The following is a 14,428-nucleotide window of genomic DNA, read 5'->3' on the forward strand; positions in this document are numbered from 1 at the left end:
ACCATCTTCCCCAAATCCTCTTTCTAAACTTTATTCTAGGACTTCATTTTGAAAAGATATAGTGGTGAACTGCCTAGGTTCACTGCATGTGTCAGCAGGAGCTTTGTCAACTAATAGTAAGATTTAATATTTAATGGCATGTTAGCATGCTATACATTACTTAGAATTAGGAAGGTCAGCGCTCAGAGCTGACCTTCAAGCTGACTTAGCTATTGTATGGCCATGGGAAGTCTCTTAACATAATCTGAACTTGAATTTCCTCACCTATAAAATGGGGCACTTATGCCTAATGTACTTGTTCCTTAACTGTAAAAAAAAATTGGGAATGATAACAATACCTGCCACTCGGGGTTTTTGTGAGAATCAAATGAGATTATAGTTAAAGTACTTAACACAGTACCTGGCCCACAGTTTGTCTTATATAAATGCTTGTTTCCTTCCTTTTTCTTCTCTGTCTCACAAAACTGTTTTGAATCTTAAAATTATTTTTTAATAATAGTACTGTTCAAACTTTAAAGGGTTCTGTCATTGTTGGTTCAAGTTTTTGGTTTTTTTTTTTTTTTTTTTTTTTTCTTCAGTATGGACCTCTGATGGGATCTGTAAAGGGGGCATTTCTGCCTCAGCCAATGCCAATCAGCAGCTTTTCTGGAACTTAGCACATATTCAATCAAATAAAAAAAAAAGTGAGCATTTATTTCCAAGATACATATATTTACTTAAAAATTACATATATGTGATATATTCAAAAATGAATATGGAAAAAGATAACAAATGAAATGGAGAAATATGTTTATAATTTTAAAAATTAATGGTACCAAAAAACCTTTCTCATTAAAATATTCTCAAAATTTTATCAATGTTAAACTAATATTAAATAATGAAGCATAATCTCTTATGTTGCTGTCACTAGAATATGAATAATAATAGTGGTTTAAAATTTTTAGTATAAAGTTTTGTGACATCAGAAATTCCGTTGATGTTCACTTTATATTAGTGTTATTGTTTAGTCATTTTCAGTCATGTCCGACTCCATGACCCCATTTGGGATTTTTGGCAAAGAATATGAATAATAGTGGTTTAAAATTTTTAGTATAAAGTTTTGTGACATCAGAAATTCCGCTGATGTTCACTTTATATTAGTGTTATTGTTTAGTCATTTTCAGTCATGTCCGACTATGACTCCATTTGGGATTTTTGGCAAAGCTACTGGAGTGGCTTATTATTTCCTTCTCCAGCTCATTTTATTGATGAAAAAGCTGAGACAAATAGGGTTAAGTGATAAGATTATATCATCATTTTTATCTCATAATGTGTATGATGAAGATGAAGAGTATGATGAAGTACCAATAATGGTAGAAATATTAATTCTATTATTTTTGTTCACTTGTTTTCATGCATTTAGTATTCTAATGATTTATTGGTGGGAACCTTCTTAATCATTTATTAATTTTGTGAGAATTAGTTTAGTTAAAGTTAGGTAATTTCATTTATAAATCTACTTAATTGCTTACATGTACATTGAAGTATGTTAGTATGTTGAAAGCTAATAAACAAGAAAGGGCAATACTATCAAAGGAGTACTGCTATTCTTCCTTAAGAATAATTTATGTAACACGTGACTATTTTTGACTTATGGACCAAGTATTCAAATGTTAGTGTCATTCCATATATTTAATTTTAGTAGAATTTTATTTCTTTTTAGGTTAAAGATAAATAGAAACAAAATTTTCTATTTTCTTCTTGTACCTCATTAGATTTTTTGCATACCTCTTTTAGGAGATTCTTCCCTAGGACTTGAAATCTAGGTCTTTCAGAATGAAGCCTATTTTTTCTTTCTGCTATGTAAAGTAGTTTTTCCTGGTTGCAGTACCTACTATTGTATATAGTTTTTCTACTTAACAGGTATTTTAGGAGCAGTGGTGTCCACTAAAGTTAACTATCCCAATTGAAAGATGTTTGTATTTGTAATGGTATTAAAAGTTGCCCAGCACAGATTTTTGTTAACATATTACAATGGAATACTATCTGCTTGTGCTTAATGTTAAGCTTAGTTCTCTATAACTAGCCTGATCCTCAGATAGTTTGTATAGTCTATTCTCAAAACTGTCAAATCTCTTGAAGAATGTTATCCATCTCTTCTGCGATAATCTTAGAGAAGTTAGGGTAATCTAATGGTAGAGAGAAGCCTTGGATTTGGAAAGAACTTCAAAGAAATGTATGATGAAAAATAGTTGGTAGATTGATCATGTAGGGAAAAGTATGAGATGAACAGCCTGAGTATTCCATTAATACCTATAGTATTTGAAGAGGTAAGTTTCTGGAATATTGAGTAGACCACCCATGGAGGAATTATAGGAAGACATGGATAAGAATTTCATAGTAACACTAGGTGTGGATGGCATGAAAATTGTACCATGATAGGGGAATATTCATCTTAGTGTAGCACAGATTCATTCAAACATTGAATGCATTATTCACCTATTAGGTGAAATGTTATCAAGGTTTTTGACTTTTTTTTCACTTGCATAATGCTCTATTAGATCTGTTCCTAGTGAGGCATTGTGAATCATGAGGCATCAATATGAATAAATCTTGTAGAAACTTTCTTCAGCTGTGTATCTTATCCATTCATCCTTAACTTAGAACTTTGAAATGTAGGCTGGGGCTCTGAGGTGTTAAGTCACTTATTCATAGTCACCCATTTAGGGTATGTCAGAAACAAAAGCATGATGTGAACCCAGTTTTTCTTCAGTCGCAAGCCATCTCACTATCTGTTACTCTTTTCAGCATTACTTTGTTATAAAAATAATATATCAATTGAGATATTTATACATTTATTTATAAGGAAGAAATAATACTGAAAAATAAAATTTTTCTGTTGTTGTCATTGTCTGCTGTGTTGAGGTTAATAAACAATAGAAAACTGCCTGAATTTGTTTCCAAGTAGTTTTCCTAGTTAGGTACCACATATACAACTTATTTCATAAACTTTAAATATTGCAAACTATATTTAAAGTTATCAATCAGTTATATATGTGATTTTATATATAGATATCTCTCATAGTCAAGTATGTGTGACTTAAATAACTTTTAATTGCTTAGATTTGTATTTATTGTAACAAATACCAGTTGAAAGTGTGTATTTTAAAAATTCTTGGGAGATTCATGAAATATTTTTTCTTTTGCACATAGGTTTTATAGGACATTACGAAGCACCATGGAGTTTTACGAGTCAACATATTTTATCATCCTTATTCCTTCGGTAGTTATTACAGCAATTTTCCTCTTCTTCTGGCTTTTCATGAAAGAAACATTATATGATGAAGTTCTTGCAAAACAGAAAAGAGAACAAAAACTTCTGCCCACAAAGACTGATAAAAAGAAGGCAGAAAAGAAAAAGAACAAAAAGAAAGAAACTCAGAATGGGAATCTTCATGAATCTGATTCTGAGAATGTTTCCCGGGACTTTAAAGTAACTGATGCTTTAAATATAGAGGATGAGCAAGTAGCACCTGTTCAATTGAGTGTTGTTGAAGCTTCAAGTGGTGTTAGAGAGCGGAAGAAAAAAGAAAAGAAACACAAGTCTGTGCAGGAGGAACAGGTCGCCAAAGAAAATGATGGATCAAAGAGCCCAGGCAAAAAAGTTGAACCAATTCCAATTACCAAACAGCCCACACCACCCTCTGAAGCTTCAAGTTCAAAGAAGAAACCAGGGCAAAAAAAGCCTAAAAATGGAATCGGTATTGTGATCCATATAATTTTAATGACATACTATGGTTATATTTATGATATAACTCTAATTTTAGAACTTTTAGTTTTTGTGCTTAACACTTGAGGGCTCAAAACAGATACTATATTCAGCTAAACTTTGATAAAATGAGGGAGAAATATTTTTACTTTGTAGTTTTTACTTCCCTTTACCTTGGTTTCTGAGACAATATAAAATTATGGGTTTATAAAATCTCTTTTGTGAGCAAATATTTTTAGATTATTGAAAAAAAGTAAATTTGTAATACAGAATTGACTATTGTAAAATCAGCTGAATATTTTTAACTGTTGCAGTTATCAGCAGTTGAGATTTTGTTCTCCAAAGTTTAAAAAAAAAAAAAAAAGATAAATTTAGAAAATTATTTGTCTTCAGATTTTGTATTGCTTAGGGGTAAGTTTTTTTGATTTGTGCAATCTTCTGTCTTAAAGATGATTGCTAATTATCAAAGTGATGATTACTATGCTGTGTTGTTAAGTCTTTAACTATATATTAGAAATAGTGGACAACATCCTGAATTGTCTTTAGGTAGTGAAGCATGTGGATTGTTAGAGAAATATATTTTATCTACTGTAACTGGTTTGGTTTGGTGGCTATATTTTAAAACATGAGCTACTTCCAATTAATCTTTGAAGGTTGTTACAAATAGGTAGTTGTGCATTTACAATTAGGGAATTGCTATCACAAAGCTTGATCATGTAATGTGAGGTCACAGAAATTTCAGGATTAGATGAAATCTCAATGACTATCTTGTTTAATTTGAAAAAGAATTCCCTTTATAACATACTAGGCAAACATACTTCTAGCCTATGCTTGGGCTTGGAAAAACCAACTACTTCCTAATGTAGCCTTTTCTACTTTGAGATAGATCTGATTTTTCCCCTTATGTCATGCCTAAAGTTGACTCTTTGCAACTTAGAAACTTGAGGCCTAAAAAAAAAAAAAAAAAAAAAATCAAACCCAAGTTTTATTTCCTTTTAGAGTAATAGCCCTTTATTTTTTTTATTAATGATGCCGATTAAAAAGTATAAAGAATGATTAACATTTTATCACTTTAATGAATGTTGTTTCTCAAAGTAGTCACCCTGTTATTTGCTTATTAGTAATGATGCCATTGGGCAAAATATTTTTGGACTTTAAGAACCAGTTTATAAGCCTCCAGAAAATTTGACTTAATTACTTAGGCCCTTCTTTAAATACTTAAATCATAGAATCATAGATTTAGAATTGGAAGGGACTTTGAAAATCACCTGGCCTACTCCCTTCGTTTTATAGGTGAGGAGACAGAGGTTAAATAATTTTGTGCTCAAAGCCACATAGAAAATTCAGTCATATTCACATTTTGGTTCTTTGACTTAAAAAAAAAAAATCTAATTTACTTTTTGTTATATGATGCTGCCATTCTTCCTGGGGCTGCACTTTCTTTATGGTTTACTAAAAACTGTCTTTGATTTCTGTATACAGAAGGAAAGCCACATTCTTTGAATGGATTTAGAATTTTGATAATTAGGGATCTTGGATCCCTCAGGCGTTTATTAGATCTGACACGGATGTGTGGTAGCCTGATTGGAAATTCACATGAAATCTTTGTACTAATGGAAATATTAGTGTTTTTTGTTATTTTGGATAAAATTCATGGGTAGATAAAAATCAACTTTAGAAAAATCAGGTTTTTTTCCTCTTTAAAGATGTTTTTGTAAAAAATTAAAAGAAACACAACAAACATACATTGCTAATCATCTCTTCATAGAATTTGGATTATATTTTGTAATTCTGTAACTAAAATAGGTCACCCAAGAACATGGATACTATTGACCAAATATAAAATATAATAGGCTAATTTTTAAGCTGATAATGTTGTATGGCCTGCTAATGATGCTATAAATATCCAAATGACCCTTGGCAGTAACTGGTCTAAATAGTTCTTTCTATTCGGTGTACATCATATCCACTCAGATAAAGGTATCAGATCTCCTTAATAATTCCCTTGCTTTCAGTATAACCTGATTGAATTTTAGCTAATATCCAAGTTTAACTTGGTTAGCTATGAACACTTATGAAAGTTCAGTGCTTTTTTGAAAGAAGTTACAGAACTAATATTCAAAAATATAAAGATATTGCAGACTATAATAGTCATTTTTTTTTTTTTTTTTTGTAAAGAATATTGAGCACAAGACATATATTAAGCAAAAGGATAGTTAGGAACCTCCTTTAAATCTCTGAAGAAAACTACCTTTTACTTTATTTAAACAATGATCCATGATGTAGGTCATACAAGATTACCTGTTAAGATTTAACAGGCTCTGAATATAATAGCTCTGTTCTATACACTCTTTGGAATTGTTTCAGTTATTGTATTTATCAGAGAAGTTACGTTTTTGATGATTGATTGTTCTTATAACATTGCTGTCATTGGGTACTGTATTCTCATGCTGTATTCATTTTCATTAGATCCTATAAGTTTCATAAGTTTTTCTGAAACAATTCCCTTCATCATTTCTTACTGCACAGTAGTCTTCCATATTATACATCATAGTTTGTTCAGCCATTCCTCACTTGATGGATATTCCCTCAGTTTCCAGTTCTTTTTGACATTCCATTTTTCAGAATGGTTATCTTTCTAAACAAGTTATGTACTTGATTTTAAATACATGTTCATCTTGTAGATTGAATATTATGCTTAATAGCACAGTGCATAATTTGGTGTGATATAACTTGTTGATAGCCTAAGAAGAGAATCTGGCATCTTAATTTAATACATTTTACTCAGTATTTGAACTTATTTGATTATAGTTGCAGTGGGCATCCGAGAGGAGATAATTACTGAACTGGCTCCTGAAAGAAGCAATAATTAATGAATAGAATCAAGATAGAGGGATGAAGGGAAAAGGAAGGATTAGTATTAAATAGAACTAGGAATAACTTTTACTAAGACAAAAAGGGAGGGTAAGAAGGAATGACTCAGTCATCTTCTTTATCTCTATTTGAACCTCACATGAGCTGTGTGAGGTTGGTAGTATATTATCATCCCATTTTATAAATGAAAAAATTGGTGATATTATAAATTATGACTTGTACAAGATAGTAAGCCACAGAACTAAGATTGCAACACAGCTATGCAACGAGTCTAGCATTCTTTTTAGTATATTATTTTTGTAAATGTTAAGTACTCTTTTAGAAAATGGTAATAATATGTAAAAAAAATTTTATTTGTCATAAAGAAGTTATGTGTATTCAAGATGTCTTTTTAAATACACAAATGATTCTGACCTAACTCATTAATAGTATTATTTATAGTCTTATTTACTGATTATAATTCCATTTGTTAAAATATATCTTTCCTGGTGTCTTGCAACTATTTTTTGGCATCTGAATAGGTGTTGAATTTTGTTCTCAGTTCTTAAAATATAAATATAAGATGATATTTCACATTTATGTAGGACCTAAAAGATTTATAAAGAACTTTTTTCACCTCTTATATTAAAAGAACAAGTAGTATTATTGCAAACCTTTATAGATATAGAAACTAAGTCTCTGGCTATAATTTACCCATAGTGTACCCAACTGGTAAGTGTTAGAGACAAAAGTTGTCGATGTCTGATACCGGGATGACTTTTACAGGACACTAGTATATGTTATTGAAAACTGCTGTGCTCCTTAAAGGCATATGAATACAGGTGACATAAAATATTGAAAAAAGTTTAGTATATAGAATTAACTGTGGACTGATTCGACTTACATGTGTTATATGTTTTCTGTTTTATATAATACATTAACGATTATCTTTTTTAGATGACCAGGATAAAAAGATGGAAGTGGTTTTGTCACCTACCAAAAAACAAGAACCATTACCCCTTCACCAGGAGACTAAAGAGAGTGCATCAGGAAAAAAGAAAAATTCATCAAAGAAACAAAAAACAGATAATGGTAAAATATTCTTTTAAAGCTCTTAGTTTTGTATTGATAATGTGAATTTATATGATGTAAAATATTAAAAAATATTTATCCTTCCCTTCCCTTGTAGTGGAAACAATATCACCTAGAAATATAAAATTTTAATATACATATATATATATATATATATATCGTGTATTTACCTTAAATGTGTATGCTTTACTCCAATTTTTAATTTCTTCTAAAGAACAATGATTTGTTGAATTTACAAAACAGCAGTGGTGGATGAACATCCAAGTCACTCAAGTTCTTATACTTCTCTGATGGATAACTCTGACCCTAATCCTGCAGCAGATAAGAGAGAATTGATTGATCTTGTTAAAAGTGATCAAGCAGAAGGGAACCAAAAAACAGGAGCTAAAAAACTGAAAAATGAAACTGATAAAGGTAATAAAAATATTAACATTAATTCTAGTTTCCTTAAAAACATCTGAACAACTTGTTGTAGTATATTAGATTAGAATAAAGACTAACAATGGTGTCATAGGATCTTATGTCATGTTAGGGCTGGAAAAGGAGTCTTAGAAGCCATTGGTCCAAACTGATTATGTAGATGAAGAATTGAGAAAGATTAAGTTGTCTTCTTCAAGTTTATGTATCGTTTATGGGTACAGTTCTAGTTCAGTGGTTGTGTACATGGGCTTATTTGACAAATAAAGTTAAGAACCATTGTACTAATAGATTGTGAATCCTAAGCATTCTTGAGTCTAGGTTTGCGTGAAGGCAGATGAATGGGGGAAGGGACTCTTTAGGATCTGAGGTAGGCTTCCAATTGCAGAAAGATGAGGTGTCAAGTAGATGGTGAGTTGCAGGGACCATTTGTAAGTGTAAATGTCTATAAATGTTTGTCTTTTTATGATTATTTATGTTATGTTGTCTTTGACTTTTGTCATAAAAGAAAGAATTTAATACTAGGTCCTTAAATAATTGTATGTATTTCTTATCTAACTTTGAGAAATGTATTTATTTTTATTTTTTTATTATAGCTTTTTATTTACAAGTTATATGCATGGATAATTTTCTAGCATTGACAATTGCTAAACCTTTTGTTCTAATTTTTCCCCTCCTTCCCTCCACCGCCTCCTCCAGATGGCAGGTTGACCAATACATGTTAAATATGTTAAAGTATAAGTTAAATACAATATAAGTATACATGTCCCAAACAGTTATTTTACTGTACAAAAAGAATCAGATTTTGAAATAGTGTACAATTAGCCTATGAAGGAAATCAAAAAAGCAGGTGGACAAAAATATAGGGATTGGGAATTCTATGTAATGGTTCTTAGTCATCTCCCAGAGTTCTTTCGCTGGGTGTAGCTGGTTTAATTCATTACTGCTCTATTGGAATTGATTTGGTTCATCTCATGCTGAAGATGGCCACGTCCATCAGAACTGATCATCATATAGTATTGTTGTTGAAGTATATAATGATCTCCTGGTTCTGCTCAGAGAAATTTATTTTCAATATTATGTTAAAGATAATATTTAAGTAGCAGTTTTTTAATGGTCCCCAAGTTCATTAGTATTTTACTTATTTTTCCCTGTATAATTTTGGTCTTTTTGAATTTTTTGTGTCACATAAATTTTTTTCATTTTAGAAAATGCAGAGGTGAAATTTAAGGATTTTCTTCTCTCCCTGAAGACTATGATATTCTCTGAAACGGAAGCTCTTTGTGTAGTAGACTTGCTAAAGGAGAAATCTGGTACTATACAAGATGCTTTAAAGAAGGTAAGCATGTGTTGGGATATGTATTCATTGAGAGGGAAAATGGTGAGAATTGTAGATATAGGTGAGCAGTTAAGAACTATACTTAGTTTTTTACTTTTCATCAGTGTTATACTTAAAAACTCATTTAGATATAGATATAGGTATCTAAAGATATAGATAATATAGTTGTTGTTATTGAGTCATTACTGTTGTGTCTAATTCTTTTCTGATCCCAATTAAGAAAGATGAATATTTCTGATTCCAGAAGTGTCATGTAGCTGCCCAGATAAAGATTAAGAGCAAAATTAATTAATGTCAGTATTTCTAGCTATATAGGGCTGTCCATTATTTGTGACTAGTAATTAATAGACATTCAGAATATATTCAGATAAGCAGTTATTGCCAGAAAAAATAAGTCCAGAGACAGCTTAGTCTTACATTTAAGACTCTTCACAGTTTTGTATCATTTACTTTTCTTTTTTTTTTTTTTGGAACTTTTTGCTCCATGTATCCTATATGATTAAAGAATAAAGCCCTTATGTTCTTACTATGAGCTAGGCATTGTGCTAAGCATTAAGGATACAAATATTAAAAAGCCATGTAATCTGTGCTCTACATTCTGATGGGAGAAGTCAACACATAAAAAGGAACTAAATGGGGAAGATGGTATATGCTCATGTTGCTTTGGTTTGCTTATGATGGCTGGGAAGTAATGTGAAGGCTTACTCTGGCCTGCCTTTTACCTTAGCAGATAAAAAGCACCTATAATGGAAGTTCTTTGGACTTCTACAAGCATGTGTTTACTTGTTTTATATCATACTTTATGTTGCTACTCAAAACACTGTTGAACAAAATTATCTCGACTACAGTTGTAACTTATATAATTTTTGACGTGGATAAGAGAATACTTGACTTGCTAGATTTTGATTAGATTTTTGCTGTAATGATTCAAATGTTTTTGATAATCAATAGGATTTCATATTCTCAATATCTCATCATCTGTATGACTCTTAAGATGTAGTTTGTTGTAGAGAGTAGTGCCCAAACCCCTGACTGCATACATCATGCTCATATGTTTTCATAGAAATGAGAAAACTAGTATGTGTTGCTAATTTTGAAATCTTCTCAGTTAACTTTTTCTGTCAGGGAAGAGGAAAGGGAATGAAGTGGCAAGGATACCATCAATGACTTTTCCCCTTTTTTTTAGAATAGTCCTCTTAACAGTGAATTGCATGCACTTTTGAATTACATGTACTTTTAAAATGTCCCCAGCATGGATTTGCTTTGTTACACACTCTATTTGGTTAGGTACAGCCACTGTTTCTAATTTCATCTTTTTAAATATCATGTCATTCTTAAAAAAGCCGACCAATTCAGTGACTTATGTAGATCATGCCTGTTTCAAGTCTCTCCCCATTTCATTTCATTCTCCTTCAAGTGATTTTCCTGAAGAAGGTAAGAGTGTAGTTATGACTTAAAGGAATCCTAGGAAGCAGAAGGTGGAGAACTTTCTAGGCTTGGGGGATAATCAAAGAAAATGTCCAGAATGGAGAGTCTTAATTTGTGGAATAGCAAAGAGATCAATGTCACTGGATCCAAGACTAAGTGTCAAGGAATAAGATGTAAGAACAAAGGAAAAGTAGGAGAGCACTAGATTATGAAGCACTTTGAATGCCAAATAGAGTATTTTTTATTTTTTTTCTGGGAGGCAATAGGAGCCACTAGTAGGGGCTAAATGTGGTCTGAACCTGCATTTCAGCAAAATTGCTTGAGTGGCTGCAGGGAGGATGAATTAGAATGGGAGAGACTTGAAATATACAGGCATACTAATAGGTTATTATAATAATCCAAGTATGAGGTGATAAGGTAATGTCAGTGGAGAGAAGGGGGCATATTTGAGGGATATTACAAAAGTGATATTGGCAGATCTTGATAATGGTTTGGTTATGGGAGATGAGAGAGTGTGTGAAGTCAAGAATGACTTTCAGATTATAAACCTGAAGGATTGGGGGTTGATCTATCTGTAAGGCAGTTGGAGATGTAAGATTAGAGAATAATAGAGAAATTGGGACAGGATATATAGATTTGGAAATCATCAGCAAAGAGATGGTAATTAAATCTAATAGTTAGTTGGTGCAGTGGATAGAATGCCAGGCCTGGAGTCAGGAAGACTGATAATTCCTGAGTTAAAATCTGGTCTCAGACACTTACTGTTGTGTGATCACATTATAACCCTGTTTGCATCAGTTTCCTCATCTGTAAAATGAGCTAGAGGAGAGGCAGAGCCAAGATGGCGAAGTAAAGGCAGGAAATTGCTGACCTCTCCCCCAAACCACTCCAAATTCCTTTAATTAATGACTGTAAACAAATTGTAGAGAACTGGTACACTGAAAAAAGATGGAATAGAACATTTTCCAGCCAAAGATAACTTAGAATGTCAGCAGGAAAGATCTTTGGCATCTGGGTAGGAGTCCAGTGTGCAGTTCTGGGGTAGGCCATATTATCAACCCCAGCCTTGGCCCCAGCACACAAAACGTGAAGAGGTCTAGGATTTCTGAATCAGTGGCAGTACTGGTGCCTTCTCTAAATCTTTTAGTCCAGAGACACCAATAACTTGAAAGGTCTGCAGGAATGATTTGTTCGTAGGGGGGAGAGGGCTTTGGGAAATCAGCAAACCAACAGAGTAGGCATGGGCAGTAGTGTGTGGCACCTGGAAGTCTCAGAAGGAGGTCTTTATTAGTACTGGAGAAGGATTCTGTTGACTTAGCACACTAGATCTTAAAGCTACAGAGGGGAGGATGGAAATATTTCTAACAGGTTCAGGGCAGAAAAGAGTGCTTGTGGTCAAATCCCTAGAAGGATCTCTGAAAACAGCTGCACAAAACCTCTGAAGCTTGGGACAGGACACCCTCTACCCTGGAAACAGAACTCTACTTAACAAAGAATTAAAATCAGAGTAATAGACTAGGAAAATGAGGAGATGACAAAAAAAAAAAAAAGATTCTGAACATAGAAAGTTACTATGGTGACCAGGAAGGTCAAAACTCACACTCAGAAGATAACAAAGTCAAAGCTCCTACATCAAAAGCCTTCAAGAAAAATAAGAATTGGTCTCAGGTCATGGAAGAGCTGAAAAGGATTTTGAAAATCAAGTAAGAGATATAGAAAAAAAACATTAGCAAGAGAATTGACTGGTGCAAAAGGAAATACAAAAAGCTAATGAGAAGAATAACTTAACAAGCAAAATTGGCCAAATGGAAAAGGTGGCACAGAAAATCACTGAGGAAAATAATTCATTAAAAATTAGAATTGAGCAAATGGAAGCTAATGACTTTGAGAAATCAAAATACAATAAAGCAAAACCAAAAAAAAAAGATGAAAAAATGTGAACTATCTCATTGGAAAAACAACTGGAAAATAGATCCAGGAGAGATAATTTTAAAATTATTGGTTTACTTGAAAGTCCTGATCAAAAAAAAAATGTGGACATCATCTTTCAAGAGATTATCAAGGGAAACTGTCTTTATATTCTAGAGCTAGAGAATAAAACAGAAATTGAAAAAAACCACTGATTAGTTCCTGAAAGAACTCCCCAAATGAAAACTTCCAGGAATATTATAGCCAAATTTTAGAATTTCCAGGTCAAGGAGGAAATGTTGCAAGCATCCAGTTCATCCAATTCAGGCATAGTGGAGCCATAGTCAGGATAACACAAGATTTAGCAGCTTCTACATTGGACTGGAGGGCTTGGAATATGATATTCTGGTGAGCAATGGAGCATGGATTGCAACCAAGAATCACCTATCCAACAAAAGTATAATCCTTCAGAAGGAAAGGGAAATTCAGTGAAATAGAGGATTTTGTGATGAAAGGACCAGAACTGAATAGAAAATTTGATTTTCATATTACAGAAATCAGTAATAGTATAAGGAGGTAATCAAATATAATAAGGGGCTTTTAATATAGTTTATCTATTTAAATTCTTACATGGGAGGATGATACTTTTAACTCAAAAGAACCTTCTCATTTTTATGGCAATTATAAAGAGTATGTATAGGCAGAGGACACAAGTGTGTGAGTTGAAAATGAAGTTGATATCGTCTTTAAAAAAATGAAATTAAGAGGTGAGAGAGGAATGTCCTACAAAAAAGGGAAAAGAAGAGGTGGAATGGTGTAAATTGTGGCGTAAATTGTCTGCCATGAAAAGAAGCAAGAAAAAGCTTTTACAAAGGAGGGGAAGAGGGGGAAGAGTAGGAGAGTGAATGACCCATACTCTCTCAGAATTGTCTATCTCCTCCCCCTTTCTTTCTTTCATTTTTTTTTTTTTTTTTTTTTTTTGGGGGAGGGAGCATGGAAATGTTTTGCATAATTTCACATATACTTTCTTAATGGGGGCTGAGGGTAGGGTAAGAAAGAGAATCTAGAACTCAAAAACAAATATAAAGAAATTGTTTTAAATATAACTAGGGAAAAATGAAAATATTAAATAAAAAAATAAGTAAAATGAGCTAGAGAAAGGAAATGGCAAATTATTCTAGTACCTGCCAAGAAAACCCCAAATAGGATCCCTAAGAGACAGACATGAGAGAAGTGAGTGATGAACAATTAAACTTTGGGAGCTGCTGGGATCATCAAGAAAAATGGTTTAGAGGGAAGAAAGAAGAGAGCCTAGGACAGAATACTGAGGGTCTCCTACACGTAAAGGGTATGATCTGGATGAGGAGACAGAAGGAGCAGTCAAGTAGAAGAAGAATCCGAAGAGAGTAGATTACTTTAAACCTAGAGAGATGAGAATATCCATTAAAGGCACTGGATAAGTCAAGGAGAATGAGAATTAAGGGGGGGAAAAAGGCAATTAGATTTAGTAACTAAGAAGTCATTAATAAATTTGGACAAAGAAGTTTCACTGGAACGGTAAGGTTGGAAGCTGGGTTGTATGGTCCTAAGGGAGTGAGAATAGAGAAAATCAAAGTACTTATTGTGGATGTCCTTTTCAAGAA

At 32.6% G+C, this 14,428-nt stretch overlaps 1 protein-coding gene across 6 annotated transcripts in view; it reads left to right on the forward strand.

Moving 5' to 3' along the window:
- The window catches only part of KTN1 (kinectin 1), a 145,808-nt gene that overhangs the window by 40,638 nt on the left and 90,742 nt on the right, over positions 1-14,428 (forward strand). For 5 of the 6 annotated variants that reach the window (XM_031952624.1, XM_031952626.1, XM_031952627.1 and 2 more), the window contains exons 2-5: positions 3,193-3,740; positions 7,559-7,693; positions 7,937-8,107; positions 9,319-9,449. In XM_031952624.1, the coding sequence (XP_031808484.1) occupies positions 3,218-3,740; positions 7,559-7,693; positions 7,937-8,107; positions 9,319-9,449 (960 nt within the window). In that variant the 5' untranslated portion in view covers positions 3,193-3,217. Of the gene's footprint in view, positions 1-578; positions 684-3,192; positions 3,741-7,558; positions 7,694-7,936; positions 8,108-9,318; positions 9,450-14,428 lie in introns of all 6 variants that reach the window. The other variant, XM_031952625.1, reaches the window with a different exon arrangement.

Source organism: Sarcophilus harrisii, chromosome 2, assembly GCF_902635505.1.
Source record: "Sarcophilus harrisii chromosome 2, mSarHar1.11, whole genome shotgun sequence".
Taxonomy (NCBI): Eukaryota; Metazoa; Chordata; class Mammalia; order Dasyuromorphia; family Dasyuridae; genus Sarcophilus; species Sarcophilus harrisii.